Source organism: Hypanus sabinus, chromosome 16 (assembly GCF_030144855.1).
Source record: "Hypanus sabinus isolate sHypSab1 chromosome 16, sHypSab1.hap1, whole genome shotgun sequence".
In the NCBI taxonomy this organism is placed as follows: Eukaryota; Metazoa; Chordata; class Chondrichthyes; order Myliobatiformes; family Dasyatidae; genus Hypanus; species Hypanus sabinus.
The window spans coordinates 82,385,488-82,409,544 of NC_082721.1; the positions used below are offsets into that span (position 1 = coordinate 82,385,488).

At 43.9% G+C, this 24,057-nt stretch overlaps 1 protein-coding gene across 3 annotated transcripts in view; it reads right to left on the reverse strand.

Annotated features, from left to right (window-relative positions):
* Positions 1 to 14,088: 14,088 nt before the first annotated feature.
* The window catches only part of LOC132406513 (relaxin-3-like), a 96,483-nt gene continuing 86,514 nt past the window's right edge, over positions 14,089 to 24,057 (reverse strand). For 2 of the 3 annotated variants that reach the window (XM_059992287.1, XM_059992285.1), the window contains exons 2-4: positions 17,650 to 17,797; positions 16,454 to 16,638; positions 14,089 to 14,714 (exon numbers count right to left, since the gene is read on the reverse strand). In XM_059992287.1, the coding sequence (XP_059848270.1) occupies positions 14,440 to 14,714; positions 16,454 to 16,628 (450 nt within the window). In that variant the 5' untranslated portion in view covers positions 16,629 to 16,638; positions 17,650 to 17,797 and the 3' untranslated portion in view covers positions 14,089 to 14,439. Of the gene's footprint in view, positions 14,715 to 16,453; positions 16,639 to 16,988; positions 17,018 to 17,649; positions 17,798 to 24,057 lie in introns of those variants that run through there. The other variant, XM_059992284.1, reaches the window with a different exon arrangement.

The window sequence follows — 24,057 nt, forward strand, 5'->3', positions numbered from 1 at the left end:
TGGGTGGTTGGGGGGGGGGGGAGGGTTAATACTTTTGCTGCTTCTTGCACATGGGAGGGGAAGGTGGGCTTTGTGGTTTCGTGTTTCTGTCACTCATTGTTTTTTTATGTTTCATGGATTTCTCTGTGAAGAGTAAGAATTTCAGGTTGTATACTGAATACAGTAATTCTCTGATATTAAATTGAACCATTGAACTTGTGCTTGCCATGTTTGTGTTGCTGCTGCAACAAGCTATTTTTTCATGGCATCTTTAATCTCTGTGTGCATATCTATGATAATACACTTGAACTTCACAGTAAACCTGAACTTGCTCTCCCTTGTATGTGTGAAGTTTGCATGTTCTTGCTGTGACAAAATGATTTACCCTGGATGTTCCTGTTTTCTGCCATGTCCCAAAGACATGGTCACTGGTTTATTAGTTAACTTCTATAACTTGCCTTTAGTGTAGATGGGAAAATCAAGGGGAGGGGTGGTTTAATGCACTTATAAGAGAGAACTGGTTACTTGGAAGTAAGTGGGGAATGGGATTGATAGGATTTCTTAGGGGTTCTGCAGAGACTAAATAGAATTGTTATATTCTGTGCTATAACAAAATATGACAGAGGAGAGAGAGGGAGAGGTAGAAAAGTGAAGAAATTTTGGGAGGAAATTTCAGAGCTTAGCCAGCAAACAATCTGCAGGAGGAACTCAAAGTCTCTCTGGCAGGTTGTTTATGGTTCTGGATTCCAGCATCTGCACTCCCCGGTGTCTCCTGAATATAGGACCTCATCGCTGAAGGTATGGCTGCCTATGGGCGAAGGACTAGACTGAGGAATGAGCAAGAAGATTGGGGAAGCACAAAAGATCCTGGAAGACAGCAGGCCTGGAAGAGATTACAAGGACAAGGATGGGTGAAGAAATTTAGAAGCAAAGTTTGGGGATTTTAAATACATAGAAAACAGGAGCCGAAGTTGACCATTTGTCCCTGCCACCCTGTTCCATATTAAGCATGACAATGGGTGACTGTCTACTTCATTACCTTCTTCCCACCTCAATATCACAGAAACCACTGACCTCCTGGGATTTTCACACAAAACAGTCTCTAGAGTTCACAGAGAATGGTGTGACTAAAATCCACTGAGTGGCAGTTCTGTCAGCAAAAACACCTTGCTAAATGTTCAAAGGTTCATTTTTATTATGTATGCAGAACTTGAAAACCCCAAACCCTCCAACCCCTTCCTCACACACAAAGCCACCTGGACATGACAGCCTAAATATCAAACTATAAACCCCAAGCCCCCCACGCAAAAACCAAACAGTGACAATAACAGCAAATCCCCAACCTCTTTCACCCACAAAAATCTAACAGAGTGCTCACATGGAAAAACTGTCATGGTCCGGTCCTTATTCCAGGTTTTCCGGGTTTCCCCAGTTTCTGTTGCGGCAGCTGATTCTTGTTTGGGCTGGCTTCACAAATACCTTCAAGATTCAGCCTCTGGCTACTGGATTGTTCCTGTCTAAACCCCTTGTCTGTATCTCTTCCCTTCACCTTCCTGCCTGGAGCCTTGCCTCGTCTCACCTTGCCTCACCTGGAGCCTTGCCTCGCCTCACCTTGCCTTGCCTCGCCTCGCCTCACCTTGCCTTTCCTCGTCTCACCTTGCCTCGCCTCGTCTCACCTTGCCTTGCCTGTGTCTGGAGCCTCGCCCTGTTTGGAACTGTCTCTTTCTGTCCACACCTCCACTAGGTAAGTCCGGCTGTTTTGCCGCTACCTTGCGTTGGGAACTGCCCCTCCGTGTCCACGCCTTCGCTAGGTAGGTCTGGCCGTTTTGCTGCTACTTAGTGTTGGGAACTGTCTCGCCGTGTTCAGTGTTCTGTGTAATGAGTCCCGGCCCTACGTCCTGTACCCAAGGAGGGGTCCTGGCTCAGTGTTTCATGTTCCTGTCTGTCCCTCGGCTCTGTGTTCTGCATTCCTGTTCTTCCTCGATCAGGGCTCTGCGTTCCTGTCACTTCCTCGACCAAGGCAAGGCTTCAGGGTCTCGTCCAGTCCCAGTCACGTCCAAGGTCCTTGTTCTCTCCAGGCCACGGCTTTGTGTTCTTATCTTGTCATGTGCCTCGCCCAGCCCAGGAGTACCTTGCCCAGTCCGGTGCTGGGGTTCTCTCGTCCTGTGCTGAGGTTCCGTTGTCCTGCCCATGAGTCTCACGTCCAGTCCTGTTGCCTCTCCTCGTCCTGTAGCCACATCTTGTCCTCACCTGGTTCTGGAGTCCGAGCCCGAGTCAAGATCCAGGTTCTGGGTCCTTGTCCAGTCTCTGGCCCGGAGTTCAAGCCCAGGCTCCTGGTTCCCAGTTCCATGTCCTGGTTCCGCTATCCTCGTCAAGTCCTAGCCCAGGCCCGGAATCCTTGTCTCGTCCAGGGCCGTTGTCATGTCCAGCGTTCTTTCTTCCTCATTCCCTTGCTTCATTCTCATGCCCCGTCCTGTTCCTAGTACTTCAGTGTCTGTGTCTTGCTTTTGGGTCCACTCCCGATGCCCCCCTTTATGACAAAAACACCACCCAGAACATCAGACCTGAAATCCCCAACCCCTCCCTCAGACAAAAGAGTAACATTTCCCCACCTGCCTATTGGCAACAAGAAAGAAAACACAGAAAACGGAAGGAGACCAAGGTAAATGACTGTTCACACCAATAATCACATATCTCAGAACTTCAAAAACATCCTCCGTCAGCATCGAGGTGAGTGACTGCTCGAACTCATTTCGTCTGCGGGAAGCGACCGCAAGCCTCTCTTAATGAGAGAGGTCAGCGGAGGATGGTCAGACTGGCTCAAGCTGAGAGGAAGGCAACAGCAACTCACATAACCACGTGTTGCAACAGTAATGTACAGAAGAGCATCTCTGAATGCACAACACATCGGACCTTGAAGCAGATGTGTTCAAGCAGCAAAAGGCCATGAAAGTATAGGAGGTGTCAAATAATGTGACCACTGAGAGTAGTCGTCTACATATAGTTGAAGTCAGAAGTTTACATGCACCGAGGTTGAAGTCATTAAAACTCATTGTTTAACCACACCACAGATTTCATATTAGCGAACTATAGTTTTGGCAAGATGTTGAGGACATCTACTTTGTGCATGGCACAGGTAATTTTTCCAACAATTGTTTGCGGACAGATTATTTCACTTTTAATCGACTATATCACAATTCCAGTGGGTCAGAAGTTTACAAATAAAATCAAAGGAAATCAGCCAAGACCTCAGGAGAAAAAAATTGTGACCTTCACAAGTCTGGTTCATCCTTGGGAGCAATTTCCGAATGCCTGAAGGTACCACGTTCATCTGTACAAACAATAGCACGCAGTATAAACACCATGGGACCACACAGCCGGCATGCTGCTCAGGAAGGAGAGGCATTCTGTTGCCTAGAGATGAACATACTTTGGAGAAAAAAATAGAAATCAATCCCAGAACAGGAAAGGACCTTGTGAAGACGCTGGAGGAAACAGGTAGACTAGTATCTATATCCACAGTAAAACGAGTCTGATATCGACATAACCTGAAGGGCTGCTCAGTATGGAAGAAGCCACTGCTCCAAAACCACCATTAAAAAGCCAGACTACAGTTTGCATGTGCACATGGGGACAAAGATCTAATTTTTTGGAGAAATATCCTCTAGTCTGATGAAACAAAAATTGAACTGCTTGGCAATAATGACTGTCGTTACGTTTGGACGAAAAGGATGAGGCTTGCAAGCCGAAGAACACCATCCCATCCAACCGTGAAGCATGGGGGTGGCAGCATCATGTTATGGGGGTGCTTTGCTGCAGGAGGGACTGGTGCACTTCACAAAATAGATGGCATCACGAGGAAGGAAAATTATGTGGATATATTGAAGCAACATCTCAAGACATCAGCCAGGAAGTTAAAGCTCGGTCACAAAATGGGTCTTTCAAATGGACAATGACCCAAAGCATACCTCCAAAGTTGTGGCAAAATTGCTTCAGGCAACAAAGTCAAGGTATTGGACTGGCCATCACAAAGCCCTGACCTCAATCTGATAGAAAATTTGTGGGCAGAACTAAAAAAGCGGGTGTGAGCAAGGAGGCCTACAAACCTGACTCAGTTACATCAGTTCTGTCTGAAGGAATGGAGCAAAATTCCAGCAACTTATTGTGAGAAGCTTGTGGAGGGCTACCCAAAACGTTTGACCCAAGGTTAATAAATTTAAAGGCAATGCTACCAAATACTAACAAAGTGTGTGTAAACTTCTAACCCACTGGGAAAGTGATGAAAGAAATAAAAGCTGAAATAAATCATTCTCTCTACTATTATTCTGACATTTCACATTCTTAAAATAGTGATCCTAACTGACCTAAGACAGGGAATGTTTTCTAGGATTAAATGTCAGGAATTTTGAAAAACTGAGTTTAAATGTATTTAGCTAAGCTGTATGTAAACTTCTGATTTCAACTGTATATATTGGAGGGGGTGGGGTGCTGGAGGGCTCTTTCTGTGTATGGAAGACAGCAGGAATGGAGGAAGTTACAAGGCGAGGATGGGTGAATGTGTGTGAGGGAGTTTAGAACAAATGTGGGAGATTTTAAATACATAGTAAACAGTGATTAAATCTGTGAAGTACCAGATAGAGTGGCCTCTGAATATTGTCATCCACTTATCTATTAAAGAGGGGTGGGGAGGACTCTTTTTGTGAATGCCAAACATTGACTGGCATTGTAATTTAGCTAGGGAGAAGAACAAATCATAAAACAATACTACGATGATACTATTTTTTGGGAATTACTGTAGGAAGAATGGAGAAAATAGCGAGCATTGAATGTTATCATTGCAGTGCACTAACAGGACAGTAGGAAAACATGCTTAGTTATTAGCAGAGAAGAGTTCAAATTAATTATTGATAAATAGTCTAAGCCAGGTCAAGAGGAAACCACAGCTGAGTCCAATCTTATTTGGAATTGCTATTTGCAGGCAAGCACATTCCAACTTACATCACTGTTTAGAGAACAGGCTCAGAATTATAGCTGATTATTTCCATCTGGGGCACCAGCCTATTGAGATTACAATTTCTTCCATGTAAGGTCATTTTACATATTACAGAATAGTGGGGGCTGTGTGTGGCATAGTGTTAAAAGCAAAAGCAGGATGTATGGTATTGTACTCAATAAGAATAATATCTTGGTGGCCTTCTGGTATCGCAATGATTCTTGTGAATATCAGTAATGTGATTCCTGCTTACTTCCCACTTCTAAACATTAAATAATTTGCTGCAGGTCATGACGGATGATGTTTGGTTGAAGATATTAAGGGAAAATCCTGCCTGACAAACATGTTGAAATCCTTTGAGGAGATTACAAGTAGGATAGATAAAGGGGATGTAGTGGATGTTGTATATTTGGACTTTCAGAAGCCTTTGACAAGGTGCTACACATGAGGCTGCTTACCAAGTTAACAGCCCATGGTATTACAGGAAAGTTACTAACATGGTTAGAGCATTGGCTCATTGGTAGGAGGCAGCGAGTGGGAATAAAAGGATCCTTATCTGGTTGGCTGCCAGTGACTAGTGGTGTTCTGCAGGGGTTGGTATTGGGACCACTTCTTTTTATGCTGTATATAAATGATTTAGATGATGAAATAGATGGCTTTGTTGCCAAGTTTGCAGATGATATGAAGATTGGTGGAGAGGCAGGTAGTGTTGAGGAAACAGGTATGATGCAGAAGGACTTAGACCGATTAGGAGAATGGACAAGAGAGTGGCAAATGAAATACAATGTTGGAAAATGCATGGTCATGCACTTTGGCAGTAGAAATAAATGTGCAGACTATTTTCTAAATGGGGAGAAAATCCAAAAATTTGAGATGCAGAGTGACTTGGCAGTCCTCGTGCAGAACACTCTAAAGTTTAACTTGTAGGTAGAGCTGATGGTTAGGAAGGCAAGTTCAATGTTAGCATTCATTTCAAGAGCAGAGATGTTATACTGTGGCTTTATAAGACGCTGGTGAGGCCTCACCTTGAGTATTGTGAACAGTTTTGGGATCTTTATTTAAGAAAAGATGGCATTGGAGAGGGTTCAGAGGAGGTTCACAAAGATGATTCTGGGAATGAAAGGGTTACCTTATGAGGACTGTTTGATGGTTTTTGGCCTGTACCTACTGGAATGTAGAACAATGAGGGGGGAGTCTCATTGAAACCTTCTGAATGTTGAAAGGCCTAGAGCAGATGTGGGAAGGATGTTTCCCATGGTGGGGAAGTCTAGCACAAGAGGACACAGCCTCAGGATAGAGGCACGTCTATTTAAAACAGATGTGAAAAAATTTCTTGAGCCAGAAAGTGGTGACTTTGTGGAATTTGTTACCACAGGCAGCTGTGGAGGCCAGGTTGTTGGGGGTATTTAAAGCAGAGCTCGATATATTCTTGATTTGACACGGTATCAAAGGCTACGGGGAGAAGGCCGGGGAGTGGGGCTGAGGAGGGGGAAAAAGGATCAGCCATGATTAAATGTCGGAGGAAACTCGATAAGCTAAATGGCCTAATTCTGCTTCTGTGTCTTATGGTCTTGTGTTCTGGTGGAAGAGAGTGGAGAGAGAGAGAAGGGTAGGGAATAGATTTATGGGGATTGTGAAGAGAATTCAATTCCCTAATTACTGATTTAGAGTTAATGGGTGATAAGGCTCCATCTGGATTGGCTTTTCTTATATTAACAGAAGCTTTTGATTATCCAGTGGCAATTTTATTGGTTTGTGAGTTCCCAGAGGAGAAAAGAAGCTGGATCTTTTAAGTTTGAAAACCTGCAACTCCCAAGCATAGAAAGTTTTGTTCCCTTCAGGCACTTACCGCTGCAAAAGCCTAAATGCTACATCTACCCATACACCTCCTTCCTCAACTCCAGTCAGGGCCCCCAACGGTCTTACCAGGTGAGGCAACACTTCACCTGCCAATCTGCTGGGGTAGCCTCTTGTGTCTGGTGCTCCCGATATGACCTCCTCCACATTGGTGAGACAGGTTGCCGTAAATTGGGGGGCTGCTTAGTCAAGCACCTTCACTCCATTTGCCACAAGATGGACTTCCCGGTGGCCAAACATTTCGGTACCGATTCCCATTCCCAGTCCGATGTGTTGGTCCATGACTTCCTCTTGTGCAAAGATGAAGCCACCATAAGGTGGAGCAGCAAAACCTTATATTCCATCTGGATACCCTCCAATAAACATTGATTTCTCCTTTTGGTTTCCCCCCTTCCTTCCTATATTCCCCACTCTGACCACCCTCTCACCTGCCTATTACTTTCCTCCTGGGTCCCCTCCTCCCTCCCTTTCTCCCATTGTCCACTCTTCTCACCTATCAGATTCCTTCATCTCCAGCCATAAGACATGAGAGCAGAATTAGGCCATTCAGCACATCGAGTCTGTTCTGTCATTCCATCATGGCTGATCCTGGATCCCACTCAACCCCATACACCTGCTGTCTCGCCATATCCTTTGATGCCCTGACCGATCAGGAAATGATCAACTTCTGCTTTAAAAATACCCATGGACCTGGCCTCCACCGCAGTCTGTGGGAGAGCATTCCACAAATTCACCACCCTCTGGCTGAAAAAAAACTCTCCTTACCTCTGTTCTAAAGGGTCACCCCCTCAATTTTGAGGCTGTGCCCTCTAGTCCGGATGCCCCCCACCATAGGAAACATCCTCTCCCCATCCACCCTATAGAGTCCTTTCAACGTTCGGCAGGTTTCAATGAGATTCCCCTGCATTCTTCTAAGTTCCAGTGAGTACAGGCCCAAAGCTGCCAAACGCTCCTCATATGTTAACCCCTTCATTCCTGGAATCATCCTTGTGAACGTCATCTGGACTCTCTCCAAAGACAACACATCCTTTCCGAGATGTGGGGCCCAAAAACTGTTGACAATACTCCAAGTGTGGCCTGATGAGTGTATTATAAAGGATCAGCTTTTATATTCTATTCCCTTTGACTGAAATAGATGCCAACATTGCATTTGCCTCCTTTACCACAGACTCAACTTGTAAATTAACCTTCTGGCTCAAGGACTCCTAAGTCCCTCTGTATCTCTGATGTTTGAATTTTCTCCCCATTTAGATAATAGTCTGCACTTTTGTTACGTTTACCAAAATGCATGATCATACATTTCCCAATCTTGTATTCCATCTGCCACCTTTTTGCCTGTTCTTCCAATTTGCCTAAGTCCTGCTGCAATCACGTTGCTTTCTCAGCATTACCTCCCCCTCCCCCTATCTTCGTACCATCTGCAAACTTTACCACAAAGTCACAAAGTCAGCATTATCTAAGTCATTGATGAACAATGTGAAAAGTAGCAGTCCCAATATTGACCCCGAGGAGCTTCTGCAGGGATATTAAGAGCAAAAGGATAGTAAGGGATAAAATTGGTCCTTTTGAAGATCAGAGAGGTCGGCTATGTATGGAATCAAAAGAAATGGGGGAGATCTTAAACGTTTTTTTTTTGCGTCTGTATTTGCTAAGGAAACTGGCATGCGGTCTATGGAAATAAGGCAAACAGGTAGTGAGGTCCTGGAACCTATACAGATTGAAGAGGAGGAGGTGCTTGCTGTCTTGAGGCAAATCAGAGTAGATAAATCCCCAGGACCTGACAGGGTATTCCCTCGGACCTTGAAGGAGACTGGTGTAGAAATTGCGGAGGCCCTGGCAGATATATCGGTATCTACGGGTGAGGAGCCGGAGGATAGCTCATGTTATTCCGTTGTTTAAAAAAAGGCTCGAAAAGTAATCCAGGAAATTATAGGCTGGTAAATTTGACATCAGTAGTAGGCAAATTATTGGAAGGAGTACTAAGAGATAAGATCTCCAAGTATTTGGATAGACAGGGACTTAATAGGGAGAGTCAACATGGCTTTGTGTGTGATAGGTCATGTTTAACTAATCTATTAGAGTTTTTCGAGGAGGTAACCAGGAAAGTGGATGAAGGGAAGGCAGTGGATGTTGTCTACATGGACTTCAGTAAGGCCTTTGTCAAGATCCCACATGGGAGGTTAGTTAGGAAGATTCAGTCACTAGGTATACATGATGAGGTAGTAAATTGGATTAGACATTGGCTCAATGGGAGAAGCCAGAGAGTGGTAGTGGAGGATTGCTTCTCTGAGTGGAGGCCTGTGACTAGTGGTGTACCACAGGGATCAGTGCTGGGTCCATTGTTAACTGTCATCTATATCAGTGATCTGGATGATAATGTGGTAAACTGGATCAGCAAATTTGCTGATACAAAGATTGGAGGTGTAGTGGACAGTGAGGAAGGTTTTCAAAGCTTGCAGAGGGATTTAGGTCAGCTGGAAAAATGGGCTGAAAAATGGCAGATGGAGTTTAATACAGATAAGTGTGAGGTATTGCACTTTGGAAGGAAAAACCAAGGTAGAACATACAAGGTAAATGGTAGGGCACTGAGGAGTGCAGTAGAACAGAGGGATCTGGGAATACAGATACAAAATTCCCTAAAAGTGGCATCACAGGTAAAGAGAGCTTCTGGTACATTGGCCTTTATAAATCAAAGTATTGAGTATAAGAGTTGGAATGTTTCGGTGAGGTTGTATAAGGCATTAGTGAGACCGAATTTGGAGTATTGTGTATTGGAGTATTGGAGTTTTGGTCACCAAGTTACAAGAAGGATATTAATAAGGTTGAAAGAGTGCAGAGAAGGTTTACAAAGATGTTGCCGGGACTTGAGAAACTGAGTAACAGAGAAAGGTTGAATAGGTTAGGACTTTATTCCCTGGAGCGTAGAAGAATGAGGGGTGATTTGATAGAGGTATATAAAATTATGATGGGTAAAGATAGAGTGAATGCAAGCAGGCTTTTTCCATTGAGGCTAGGGGAGAAAAAAACCAGAGGACATGGGTTAAGGGTGAAGGGGGAAAAGTTTAAAGGGAACATTGGCGGGGGGCTGCTTCACACAGAGAGTGGTGGGTGTGTGGAATGAGCTGCCAGATGAAGTGGTAAATGTGGGCTCATTTTTAACATTAAAGAAAAACTTGGACAGGTCCATGGATGAGAGGTGTATGGAGGTATATGGGCCATGTGCAGGTCAGTGGGACTAGACAGAAAAGACACAGCAAAGAAGGGCCAAAAGGCCTGCTTCTGTGCTGTAATGTTCTATGGTCCTATTATTACATCTGTCACAGTAGGGAGATATATCCAAATGAAAATGAGATAGCTTATCCTTAGTCACATGAGCTCTATGTACGACCTTACGTTGTATGAGGGAATGACGAGTATATAGCGATAAAGTATTAACCAGTTTAAGAATTTCATTCTAAGTTTCCTCAGATATTGATGTCTGTAAATCTTGTTCCCAGAGGTTTGTCTTTGTCTCCAGTAACATACCATAAATAGTAGATATTGAACCACGATGAAAAGGTGTCAAACTAAAAATTACGTCGAGTAAGTTCTTACCTGAGCTTACAGGAAATGTACATAACTGAGATCTTAAGAAGTCTCTGAATTGTAAATATCTAAAAAAGAGAGTTTTGGGTAAGCTATATTTAGCTGACAATTGCTCAAATGAAGGAAGGTTTCCTCCATCAAACAGATCCCAAAAACATTTAACACCAACCTGTCCCATTCTTTAAAAACTAAATCAGTCATGGAGGGTTTAAAAAAATTAGAATAAATGGAACTTGAAAGGGAAAATCTCAATAAACCAAAGTGTTTTCTAAATTGTATCCAGATCCTCAGAGTATGTTTAACTATTTATCAGTTAGTTTACTTACAGATAAAGGAGGCGAGGATCCAAGAAGAGAAATAATAGAAAATTTATTAACAGAGTTAGCTTCAAAAGAAAACCAGACAGTCTACACGATTAATATAATATAGCTAAAACGTAAGGTATTGTATATTAACTGCACAGTAATAAAACCTAAAATTAGGTAAGGCCAAACCTCCAGACTTTTTAGATTTTTGAAAATGAACTTTATTTAAACGAGGACATTTATTTTCCCATATATAAGAGGATAAAATAGAATCAAGAAAGTCAAAATAGGATTTAGGAATAAAAATGGGTAAAGCCTGAAAAAAGATATATAAATTTAGGTGGAATATTTATTTAATAGAATTAATTCATCCAATCAACAAAATTGAAAGAGGTGACCAATTTAATGATATCCTTTTTACATGATTCAATAAATTAAGGAAGTTTTCTTTAAACAGGTGTTTGTAATTCTTAGTGACTGTTACACCCAAATAAGTAAATTGATTCCTCACAACCTTAAAAGTGAGATTAGTATTAATTGATACCAAATTGTTTAAAGGAAATAATTCACTCTTATGTAGGTTCAATTTATATCCTGAAAACTGGCTAAAATGGGAGATTAAAGAAAGTATACAAGGTAATGAGGTCTCAACATTAGAGGTAAACAGCAATACATCAGCGTAAAGTGAAATTTTGTGAGCAATACCTCTCCTTAAAATACCACAGATATAATTAGATTCTTGAAAAGCAATGACAAGAGGTTCTAAAGCTAGATCAAAGAGCAAGGGGCTTAACAGACAGCTTTACCTAGTTCCGCGATGAAGTTTAAATGGTTTGGAATTTGGAAATTTAGTAACAACCCAAGGAGATAGATAAGGTAATTTAATCCTTTGAATAAAATCTGGTCCAAATTTAAATTTTAAATAAGTTTTAAATAAATAATTCCATTCAACCCAATCGAAGGCCTTCTCAGCATCTAAGGATATCACACATTTTGATATCTCCTGGGAGGGAGAGTAAATAACATTCAATACACAGCATATATTAAAATGGGAATGTCAGTTTTTAATAAATCCAGTCTGATCATCAGAAATAATAGAAGGTAGAATATTTTCAATCCTACGAGCCAAAACTTTAGTAAGGATTTTAGTATCAACATGGAATAATGAAATTGGAGAAAAGGGATGGAGGAGGAGCATCAGAGAGAGGCGATGGGCAGGTGAGAAGGAAAGAAGGAGTGACAGGGGATCCTGAAGGGGAATGAAAAGGAGAGAAGGGGGTATTTCTCTAACTTCCCGTAATTTCTCCTTCACTTCCCCTTCTAATATATTGGAAGCGGACAGAAAGCCTGGGACCGACCAACTGCTTTAAATCTACCAGGAAACTACAAACCTCTATGCTACTTGAAACGGGTAAGGAGGGCCAGAACATTGAGAAATAATGAATATAAAATAAAGGCTGAAACATCCAGAGGACTATGTTGCCGAAGCAAACAATGGTTATTGCAGAATTTTAGGAGATTTATATAAAGATATTCAAGGAGAAGGTCAGACTATGAGACAGTGTAAAGGAATATGATAAGGAATGGGTTAACCTACAAGCCAAGCTGAAAGTGTAACATAATTGTATTATTAAAAGAAATAGTGTTAAGATAACTCTAGGAGTTGGTCGCTGGTAGGGAAGATCAAAGAGAGAAAGCGAATAAAGTACGGGCTAGACAGAGAACAAGCATGACCTGAACTTGTAGTCAACTGGACACAGCAGAAGGAGAAAAGACCACACGCAATCACCCAAAAGGTGAGTGTCTGAAATTTAATGGAACAGATTGTGACTGTTAGTTTTGTTAATCATTGCTTTGTGCTGGATGCGACTTAAGTGGATAAATCTGTTTTGCATATAACTAGTACTTGTACCCAAAGTGATTGGTTGTAGTTGCAGAGAAGTGTCTCTTCTTTTAGTTATGAATTGGCAATATTTTACAAGTGTCTATGGAACTGTACTCCATTGAGAGACAATACCCATTAAACTATAACGTGATGTAAGTCAGTGTCTGTGGAAGCTTACCGTAGTGAGAGTCAGTGTCTGTGGTTCTTTATCTCATTCAGAGTCAGGAGCCTTAGGTCCCACACCACCAGGTTCAGAAGCAGTTATTATCCTACAACCATCAGGCTCCTGAACCAGTGTGGATCACTTCAAGCACCTCAACTCAGAACTGATTCCACAACCTACTGACTCACTTTCAAGGGCTCCACAACTCATGTTCTCCCTACTTCTCATTCATTCAGTCATTTACTTGCACAGTTTGTCTTTTGCATATCGATTATTGGTGAGTCTTTATGTGTAGTTTTCATAAATTCTACTGTATTCCTGTAAATTCCTGCAAGAAAAGGAATCTCAAGGTAGCGAATGGTGGCCTGTATGTGGTCTGATACAAATTTTGACAATAAATCACCCTCCAGGCCATACTCTTTTCTCACTGCAGAAGGTACAAGAGCCTCAGGACTCACACCATCAGGTTCAAGAACAGTTACTACCCTTCAACCGTCAGGCTCTTGAACAAAGGAGGATAACTACACTCATCTATTGAGATGTTCCCACACCCAATGATCTCACTTTAATGATTCTTTATCTTGTTATTTCATATTCGTTATTTATTGTTATTTATTTTTGTATTTGCACAGTTTGTTGTCTTCTATGCTCTTGCAGATTCATTGATCCTGTTTATAGTTACTGTTCCATAGATTTGCTGTGGATGCCCACAGGAAAAATAATTATGACATATGTGTACTCTGATAATAAATTTTACTTTGAACTTTGAAATTGATTTTGACTTTGAACTATATCTCATGAGAGGCAGTGTGTGGGACTGTGCTATACAGGACTTAGCATCTGTGCCTTTTTGCCCAGTGCCATTGCCTTGCAACTGAATCCCAGTTAGAGTTGGACCCAGTGGAAGTAAATCACAGTGAGAGTTCGTGTCTGGGACTCAATCCCAGTAGGTGTCTGTGGCACTGTAGTGCTGTGAGATTTAGTGTCTGTTGGACTGTACCCCAGTGAAAGATGGTGTCTGTGAGGTTGTACCCCAGTGAGAGACAACCACTGTGACTGCATCACAGTGAGAATTGATATATGTGGGAGTGAATCCCAGTAAGTGTTGGTGTCCATGGACTATAGTGCAGAGAGAGTTAGTGTGTTTGCGTCAGTAACTGTGAGTCTGTAATGCAGTGAGAGTCAGTGTCTATGGGACAAATTCCCTTATTACAGTTAGTGTCTGTGAGACTGTAGTGCTGTGTTATTGACTCTGACATTGTAATTCGCAATTTTCTTATTAATGCTTATATTAACATTGAGACTGTTTTTCAGTCTATAGTGACATATGTAATTTTTTATTAGAAGGAATTGTACAGCAGATATAGTTTGTTTCTGCAGTGAAGATTAACAGATACATAATGAGTGTTTGACAACAGAGTCCACAGGAACAATCTCTTGCAAAGGGAGAATTCTCTGCACTTAACGTAACAACATCTGTCTCTCAAACATAAATTGAAGAGCTTTGATTTTTCCAATAGGCTGCCACACATGTTATGCTGTGTGTCTTTGTGTTTTCCGGAGTTCAGGAGCAGGATCTTTGATTACAAGGTGTATGTGTGAACCCAACCACTTTCTAGGTTTTATGTATTAGGGAGCAGGTGGTGGGGAAATCGATGGTGGAGCACAAACCTTAGCAAAGCGAACTAATCTCACTTTTGGTGCACCCCAATCTACAGCAAGCTAAAGACAGATCCACCACTGCGTCCCTCCCCTTCCTATCCGTGCTCCTCAAAGCCTCCAGAACATCATTGGAAATGCTCCTCCGGCTTCGGTCCTCATCCCCAAATCCCATCAGGAATCTCCGGGTAGTGAGTTCATAGTTGGTGACTTTGTTGGCAAGGTCCCAGCTGTCGGGACTGGCACCGTCCATGGCCCGTGGCAGGTGGGAGAAGGGGTCAGTGATATCTGCAGGAGAGACCAGAACACGCTCATCAATAAATGCAAACAACAAGTAGGAAATCAATGTCAGCAAGCCAGACTGCAGGCAAATCCATCCCCTGAGTCTGTTACACAGGGCCGGGGGAGACTATTCAGCCTATCAACACCATCACACAGGAACAAGAAGGCAAATGCAATGTTAGCATTCATTTCAAGAAGACTGGAGTATAAAAGCAAGGATATAATGTTGAGGTTTTATAAAGCACTGCTGAGGCCTCACTTGGAGTATTGTTTACGGTTTTGGGCCCCTTATCTAAGAATAAGAAGAAAGGATGTGCTGACATTGGAAAGGCTTCTAAGAAGGTTCTTGAAAATGATTCCAGGATTGAGAGGCTCATCATTTGAGGAGCATTTGATGGCATTCAGAAGAATGAGGGGTGACCTCATTAAAACCTATTGAGTGTTGAAAGGTTTTGATAGAGTGGATATGGAGAGGATGTTTTCTATAATGGGGGAGTCTAAGACCGGAGGACACAGCCTCAGAATAGAGGAGCGTCTTTTTAGAATGTGGATGAGGAAGAATTTCTTTAGCAAGAGAGTGATGAATCTGTGGAATCCATTGTCACAGGCAGCTGTGGAGACCAAGTCAATGGGTATATTTAAGGCTGAGGTTGATAGATTCTTGTTAAATCAGGGCATGAAGGGATACAGGGAGAAGGTAAAAGATTGGTGCTGAGAGGGAAAATGGATCAGCCATGATGAAACAGTGGAATAGACTCTATGGGCCAAATGCTCCTGTATCTTATGGTCTCAGTCACAGAGCATCACAAGCTTGTAGAACTCTGCCCGTTCTATTCTGTTCCTTATTCAAATCTAGGTTGTTCTATGTCTCAGCTACTTCTGTGATGAGGGGCATAAACATCATTTTCAGACCTTGGGAAAAGCTTCCTGCTGCCTCATGGCTCAGTGCCTTGACTTCTCTGACTTCTCTTTACTACATCCTGTCCCACAAAATAGTATAAAGCTTCAGCCTCTTTGCTCAAGCTACCAATTCTTGAAAATTAACACAGGAAACAGGTCAATATCACCTGCTTCTGCTAATAATACACAGGACGGCACAGGTTCAGCTTGCGGCATGGCAGCGTAGTGGTTAGCTAACATTTTATAGTACCAGTGACCTAGGTTTAATCCCCATTGCTGCCTGTAAGAAGTTTGAACATTCTCCCTGTGAACACATGGGTTTCCTCCGGGTACTGTGGTTCTTCCCCCAGTCCAAAAGATGTTCTGGTTGGTAGGTTCATTGGTCACCGTAAATTGTCCCATGACTCGCCTCAGGTTAAATCAGAGGTTGCTGGGCAGCATGGCCCAAAGGTTCAGAAGGGCCTGTTCCAAGCTGTATCTCAATGAATAAATAGACCAGAATTCACAGTCACACAGGAAATGTCTGTCATATCCTGAGGAATTTGGGCTGTCTTCCAAGACAATATGGTCAACGGTAGTTACAATGATTATCAGTGACACTCTTGCTGGTTATCATTCTGCCTCTCTTGGTTGCTCTCCCACCACTGGGATTTCTGTTTCTCTCACAGTGCAATGAATTCTCACCTTTCCCATAGATGACTAGGGGAAGAAGTTACACTGAAAGGGAACAGTAGTTTTCTGGAGCCTCTTATTTCCGGCAATCTAACCTTTCTGTTTTGTGCCTGGCTTCCAAAATATGGTCTTTAACCCTGGGCAGACATTACAGATGGGATGCTAATTCTTACCTAGCATGTTTAACTCAGTCCGTTTCCATCTGGAGCCTCCACAGGCGTAGGTGATTGCCCGAATAAAGTCTCTCCCACAGAGCTTGAAACCACGACCGGGTTTCCGAGCTTCTGCCTCCAGCTGGGACTCCGGCACGAGCAGCCAGACGGCCAGAGTGAACCAGAACTTCTGCATTGCCTGACGTCTGCGGAGAGAGCACAAGTCTTACTGGTTGTGGGATGAGACTCCGTCTGAGCTCTCTTTGCTTGGAGCTGGCTCTATTTAAACCCTTGTTTATATCTGACAAAGAGATATAATTATAGAGCAGTCACCACACACGACAGGAGACTGACAGTTTAATGAGTGGTGTCAGGAGCAATGTAAAGGTCTTGGGGAATGAGGCGGAGTCTGACACTCTAGTGCCTCATACTAAGCACACGTCTCCTTTGCAACTTATCAAACAGGAAATTTAAAAATTAATCTCAACCAAGTACACACAGAATAGAATGTTTTAAAGCAGATATTTTGTTAAAATTGTCAATTCCCATAGCTCACCTCACACATTTCATTGCAAGTTTCTGTTTAAAACTTTCTCTGTGTCTTCTCCCTTTTGTTTACTAATCTCCTGCTCACATTTTCTGCCAAAGAATAGTCATTGCATGTGAGGTGAGTGGTTGAGGGAACTTCAGTTTCATCCTCATACAGAGTCCATTATTGGGCAGGGGAATACAGAGTCCAGTGTTTGTTATTGGGCTGATTAAAATACTCCTTAAGACCTGCCTGCTTAAATGGAGTCCACACACTGACATTTACATGGACTCATAGTAAACAGCACAGTCATCCCACTGACAATCAACCACCCATTCTACCAGTTCTCCCCACATGCTCATCGGTTGATCTATCTTGTCCCATCTTATTCTACCACTAATCTACACACTGTGGGGCAACTTTCAGTCCGCTAGCCCCACATGTCTTGGGATTCTAGAACAAGTAGAGAAACCCATGTGACCAGAGTAAGAATGTGCAAACTCCACATGGTCAACACCGAAGATCTGAAGATTCAAAGCACAATTATAATAAAAGAATGTATAAATTATACACCTTGAAAGTTTTCTACTTACAGGCAGCCACAAAGCAAGAAACCCAAATAACCCAATTTTTAAAAAGACCAAAAACCAGTGTGTAGAGGAAAAGAGAGAAATAAAAAAGCACACACCATTCAAACAACAGAAGCAAGCCCAACAGCATCTGTACTAGGCCGAGTCCCAGATCCACTCCCGGAGCAACTCCCAGATCCAGTCCCGAAGTTCATACACCAGCAGGACAGAAATGCACAGCAGTTGGATCAGTTCACAGCCTCAGCACTGCGGAGGAAGGAATAAACAGTCATAGGAGAATGAGTAAAACCAGCCCTGCCCTCATCTCAGTACCCGACACTCGGGCTTCCCAAAGCCAGACTCTCACTCTGTGCTACTGCGCTGCCCTTTTGTTTTATTTTTAAACAGCACAGAAGCAGGTACTTTGTCAGACCCAGTCCACCCTGACCACTTATTTACCTTAGTCTTACAAGAATCCCATTGTTTTAATTTTCTAATGAATCTACCAACCCCCCACCCCCAGATTGTTCCACAAATGTACACACTCGGAACAATACTGACCAATTAACATATTGACCTGCACGGGAGGAAACCAGAGTACTTTAAGAAAGCTTATGCAGTTATTGTAATGTGAACAAAGTCACCGGAAGCTAGAGGATATAGAAATGTTTTATTCAACAAAAATAAGCAGCAAGCTTCATATTGAGACAATTTTGGAGGAAGAAGCCTCCTTGACCCAATATTACACAACATTTTTATATGCTAAAAATCAAAAGTAACACCAGGACAATTCTATAGTTACAATGTATCTAAAATACTTCCTTTGACTTGCATATTGTTTTCAAACACATCCTTCTTCACACCCACGCCAGACACCCAAAATGAATGTTAGTATATGTCTGGATTCACGCTTATGTAGACATCAAATGAATGGGTATTTTCTGATTTGTACTCAGCCACAATCTGCAGCTCCAGGGAGGCTTTTGTCCAGAGTTGCATTTTAAATACAATCTACAATCCACATTCAAACCTGAAGACTGGTTGCTGCTGAAATTAATATTTGCCCTATACCCTAACTACAGAATACTGTGTGCTCTTACTGAGAGCAATTGTGCACCCTGCACACAGTCACCACCCGAGGTCAGTATCCCGGGAGTTCTGAGGCAGCTGAGTAACTGCAGATATTCAAAAAGAGATATGGCAGTGCCCAGGTGCAAGAGCGAGGTACGACCTGATGTTTGGCTGATTTAAGCTCTGGGTTAGATTGAAAAGGTCAGGGCTTTGGGGCTGGAAGCTAAGGGTGGGCCAGTGTTCAGCAAGCTGCTCGCAAGGTTTACTCATCTCTGCACTGAACTAAGGCTGTGGCCTGCAACAGATAGGCCTCTGGATCAGCTGTGACTGGTTTTGTGTCTTTTTGACTCACTTTTGTGAACTTCAGTTCTGAATGCTATTTGCTTACTTTTATTGTTTGCATGATTTGTTTTCTTTATGCACATTGGGTGTTTGATTATCTTTTTTTAAATGGGTTTTATTGGGTTTCTTTGTTTTGAGGCTGACTGTAAGGAGATGAATCTCAAAGTTGTATATAGTATACATACTTTGAACTTTGAACTTGGGTTTCCATGGCCTGCCAGAAGCCTACGCTTCTATCCGGAGATGACAGCTCATTCCCACCAAAGAAGCTGGATGATTTAATTCCACTAAAGTGTCAGTAACAGTGACAGTCCAGAGCACAACCAGTTCATTGGAATTAGTCATGCCTATTTGCTAAGGAGACTTTCTGTCCTGAGCTAGTCCGTACTACACCTAAAACAGTGGAATTGACTCTGTATTGATCTGCAGATCATAAAATTCAGAGGCAGCAGAGAAATAGCAAAACACTATAGATGCTGGAAGTCTGGAGATAGGAACTACAGAAACTATACAGTATTTGCAGAGAGAGAAAGTGAGCTAATACTTTGGAACAATGACCTTCCAGCAGAACTACGCTCCGTCAAATATGTTCTAAGTTGGAGAGAAGGGGAGCACCGGACGCAGTATACCACAGTATATGAAGTGTCGCCTCACCTGGAAGGACTGTCTGGTGCCCTGAATGGTGGTGAGGGAGGAAGTGTAAGGGCAGGTGTAGCTCTTGTTCCATTTACAAGGATAAGTGCCAGGAGGGAGATCGGTGGGAAGGGATGGGGAGGACAAGTGGACAAGGGAGTCGTGTAGGGAGCGATCCCTGAGAAAAGCAGAAAGGTGGGGGGAGGGAAAAATGGGAGGGTAGTGGGATCCTGTTGGAGGTGGCGGAAGTTACGGAGAATTATGCGTTGGACATGGAGGCTGGTGGGGTGGTAGGTGAGGACAAGGGGAACCCTATCCCGAGTGGGGTGGCGGGTGGATGGGGTGAGGGCAGATGTGTGGGAAATGGGAAAGATGCGTTTGAGAGCAGAGTTGATGGTGGATGAAGGGAAGCCCCTTTGTTTAAAAAAGGAGACATCTTCTTCATCCTGGAATGAAAAGCCTCATCCTGAGAGCAGATGCAGTGGAGATGGAGGAATTGTGAGAAGGGGATAGCCTTTTTGCAAGAAACAGGGTGGGAAGAGGAATAGTCCAGGTAGCTGTGAGAGTCTGTAGGCTTATAGTAGATATCAGTAGATAGGCCGTCTCCAGAGATGGAGACAGAAAGTTCAAGAAAGGGGAGGGAGGTGTCGGAAATGGACCAGGTAAATTTGAGGACAGAGTGAAAGTTGGAGGCAAAGTTAATGAAGTCGACGAGCTCAGCATGCGTGCAGGAGGCAGCGCCAATGCAGTCGTCGATGTAGCAAAGGAAAAGAGGGGGATGGATACCAGTATAGACTTGGAACATGGACTGTTCCACAAAGCCAACAAAAAGGCAGGCATAACTGGGACCCATACGGGTGCCCATGGCTACACCCTTGGTTTGGAGGAAGTGGGAGGAGCTAAAGGAGAAATTACTGAGAGTAAGAACTAATTCCGCTAGATGGAGGAGAGTGGTGGTCGAGGGGATTTGGTTAGGTCTGGAATCCAAAAAAAAGTGAAGAGCTTCGAGACCATCTCGGTGGGGGATGGAGGTATATAGGGACTGAATGTCCATGGTGAAAATAAGACGGTGGGGGCCAGGGAACTTAAAATCATTGAAAAAATTCAAAGCTTGAGAAGTGTCACAAACATAGGTGGGAAGAGATTGAACAAGGGGGGAGAAGACAGTGTCAAGATATGCAGAAATGAGTTCAGTGGGGCAGGAGCAACCTGGACAGGCAGGTTCAGGAATCTCGGGTAGGAGGTAGAAACGGGAAGTGCCGGGTGTGGGAACTATGAGGTTGGTGGCAGTGGATGGGAGATCCCCAGAGCTGATAAGGTTGGTGATGGTATGGGAGACAATGGCCTGGTGCTCCTTAGTGGGGTCATGATCAAGGGGTAAATAAGAGGAGGTATCAGAGAGTTGTCGCTGTGCCTCGGTCAGGTAGAGGTCAGTACGCCAGACAACAGCTCCCCCCTTATCAGCAGGTTTTATAGTGAGGTTGGGATTGGTGCGGAGGGAGCGGAGAGCAGAGCGTTCGGAAGGAGTGAGGTTGGAATTGGAACAGGGTGTAGTAAAGTCAAGACGGTTGATGTCCCTTCGGCAATTAGCAATAAAGAGATCCAGAGCAGGAAGAAGACCAGAGCGGGGTGTCCATGAAGAGGAGGAGGGTTGAAGACGGGAGAAGGGGTCATCGGTGGGTGTACCTTGTCAAAGAAGTAAGCTCGGAGACGGAGACAGTGGAAGAAGAGTTCGGCGTCATGGCGTATGCGGAACTCACTGAGGTGTGGGCGAAGGGGGACAAAGCTGTGGCCCTTACTGAGGACAGAGCGCTCTGCCTCAGAGAGTTGAAGGTCGGAGGGAATGGTAAAGATCCGGCACGGATGAGAGATGGGATCAGAGGGGAGAGGGAGGCTGGTAATGTCAGTGGAAAGGGAAGGGTTGGGGTGAGAGGAAGATGGAGCCTCTGAGGGCCCAGGTGCTGTCGATGGGATCTGAGGGAGAGGGGATGGCAGAGTGGTGGCGGGGATGGGGGAGGGGGAGACGGGGGACACAATCGCAGCATGTGAAGACCCAGCCTGGAGTTCAAGGCTGGAGTCGCAGTTGGTGGTTGCGCATTTTGCGGGAAATAGGAAAGATGCGTTTGAGAGCAGAGTTGATGGTGGACGAAGGGAAGCCCCTTTGTTTAAAAAAGGAAGACATCTGCCCTCACCCTATCCACCCGCCACCCCACTCGGGATAGGGTTCCCCTTGTCCTTACCTACCACCCCACCAGCCTCCAGGTCCAACATATAATTCTTTGTAACTTCCGCCACCTCCAACGGGATCTCACTACCAAACACATTTTTCCCTCCACCCCTTCTGCTTTTCACAGGGATCACTCCCTACGCAACTCCCTTGTCCACTCGACCCTCCCATCCCTTCCCACCGATCTCCCACCTGGCACTTATCCTTGTAAATGGAACAAGTGCTACACCTGCCCTTACACTTCCTCCCTCACCACCACTCAGGGCCCCAGACAGTCCTTCCAGGTGAGGTGACACTTCACCTGTGAGTCGGCTGGTGTGGTATACCTCATCCGGTGCTTCCGGTGTGGCCTTTTATATATTGGTGAGACCTGACACAGACTGGGAGACCGTTTCGCTGAACACCTACGCTCAGTCCACCAGAAAAAGCAGGATCTCCCAGTGGCCATACATTTTAATTCCACGTCCCATTCCCATTCTGATATGTCTATCCATGGTCTCCTCTACTGTCAAAATCAATCCAAACTCAGGTTGGAGGAACAACATCTTGTATACCGGCTGGGTAGCCTCCAACCTGATGGCATGAACATTGACTTCTCTAACTACTGTTAATGCCCCTCCTCCCCTTCTTACCCCATCCCTGACATATTTAGTTGTTTGCCTGATCTCCATCTCCCTCTGGTGCTCCCCCCCCCTTTCTTTCTCCTGAGGCCTCCCGTCCCATGATCCTTTCCCTTTTCCAGCTCTGTATCACATTCGTCAATCACCTTTCCAGCTCTTAGCTTCATCCCAGCCCCTCCGGTCTTCTCCTATCATTTTGCATTTTCCCCTCCCCCCACTACTTTCAAATCTCTTACTATCTTTCCTTTCGGTAAGTCCTGACGAAGGGTCTTGGCCTGAAACATCGACAGCGCTTCTACCTATAGATGCTGCCTGGTCTGCTGTGTTCCACCAGCATTTTGTGTGTGTTGTTACAAGGATGTTGCCAGGATTTGAGAAACTGAGTTAAAGAGAAAGGTTGAATAGGTTAGGACTTAATTCTCTGGAGCGTAGAAGAATGAGGGGAGATTTGATAGCGGTATATCATGGGTATAGATGATGGGTATAGATGAGTATAGATAGAGTGAATGCAAGCAGGCTTTTTCCACTGAGGCTAGGGGAGAAAAAAACCAGAGGACATGGGTTAAGGGTGAAGGGGGAAAAGTTTAAAGGGAACATTGGGGGGGGGCGGGATTCTTCACACAGAGAGTGGTGGGAGTATGGAATGAGCTGCCAGATGAAATGGTAAATGCAGGCTCACTTTTAACATTTAAGAAAAACTTGGACAGGTACATGGATGAGAGGTGTATGGAGGAATATGGTTCAGGTGCCGGTCAGTGGACTAGGCAGAAAAATGGTTTGGCACAGAAGGGCCAAAAGGCCTGTTTCTGCGCTGTAATGTTATATTATATAGTTCTATGGTTTATTTGAAAAGTCATCCTGGATCCATGTCTTAACTTTCACCGTGTGTCCAGAACGAATTCATCCACATGATGGCATCCACTGTTCACCAGAGTTTACTGAGAAGCATTCATAAAGCCAAGTACTATGGTCTCATGTTCGGCTCGTCTCCTGATCAGACACACCATGAGCAGATGTCAGAAGTAGTGAAGTATGTGGAAGTTGACTTTGAGAGGAAAACAGTCCATGTTAGACAGTGATTTCCTTGGTTTTATCCAGATAACCCAGAAGGATGTTGAGAGCTTGGTTGATGACATCTTGAAACAGCTAGAGAAGGATGAAATAGAGCTACAAGATTGTCGGTCACAGTGCTATGACAACGCTGCTGTGATGGCTGGACACAGAAGTGGTGTTCATCAAAGAGTAAGTGAGAAAAGCAAATTGTGACAATCACTCACTCAACTTGGTGAGTGTACATGCAGCCAAGCAGGATACAATGATAGTCACATTTTTTGGAACCATTGAAGCTCTCCACATGTTTTTCTCTCATTCAGCACAGTGCTGGGAAGAACTCAAAAATGCTGTGCCTGTGGTTGTTAAGTCGGAGTCTGAAACCAGGTGGAATGCAAGGACAGAAGCAGTGAAGCCCGTCAATAAGTGCCTTGAGGAAATACTTCAAGTTCACCAGGACATGATAGACAATGAAAACGAGACCAGTGAAACAAGAAGTGATGCAAGGCAGCTGTACAACCACGTGTTGAGTTACGATTTTCTGATTTTGCTAGGATTTTGGAACAAAGTACTCATTCGTATTG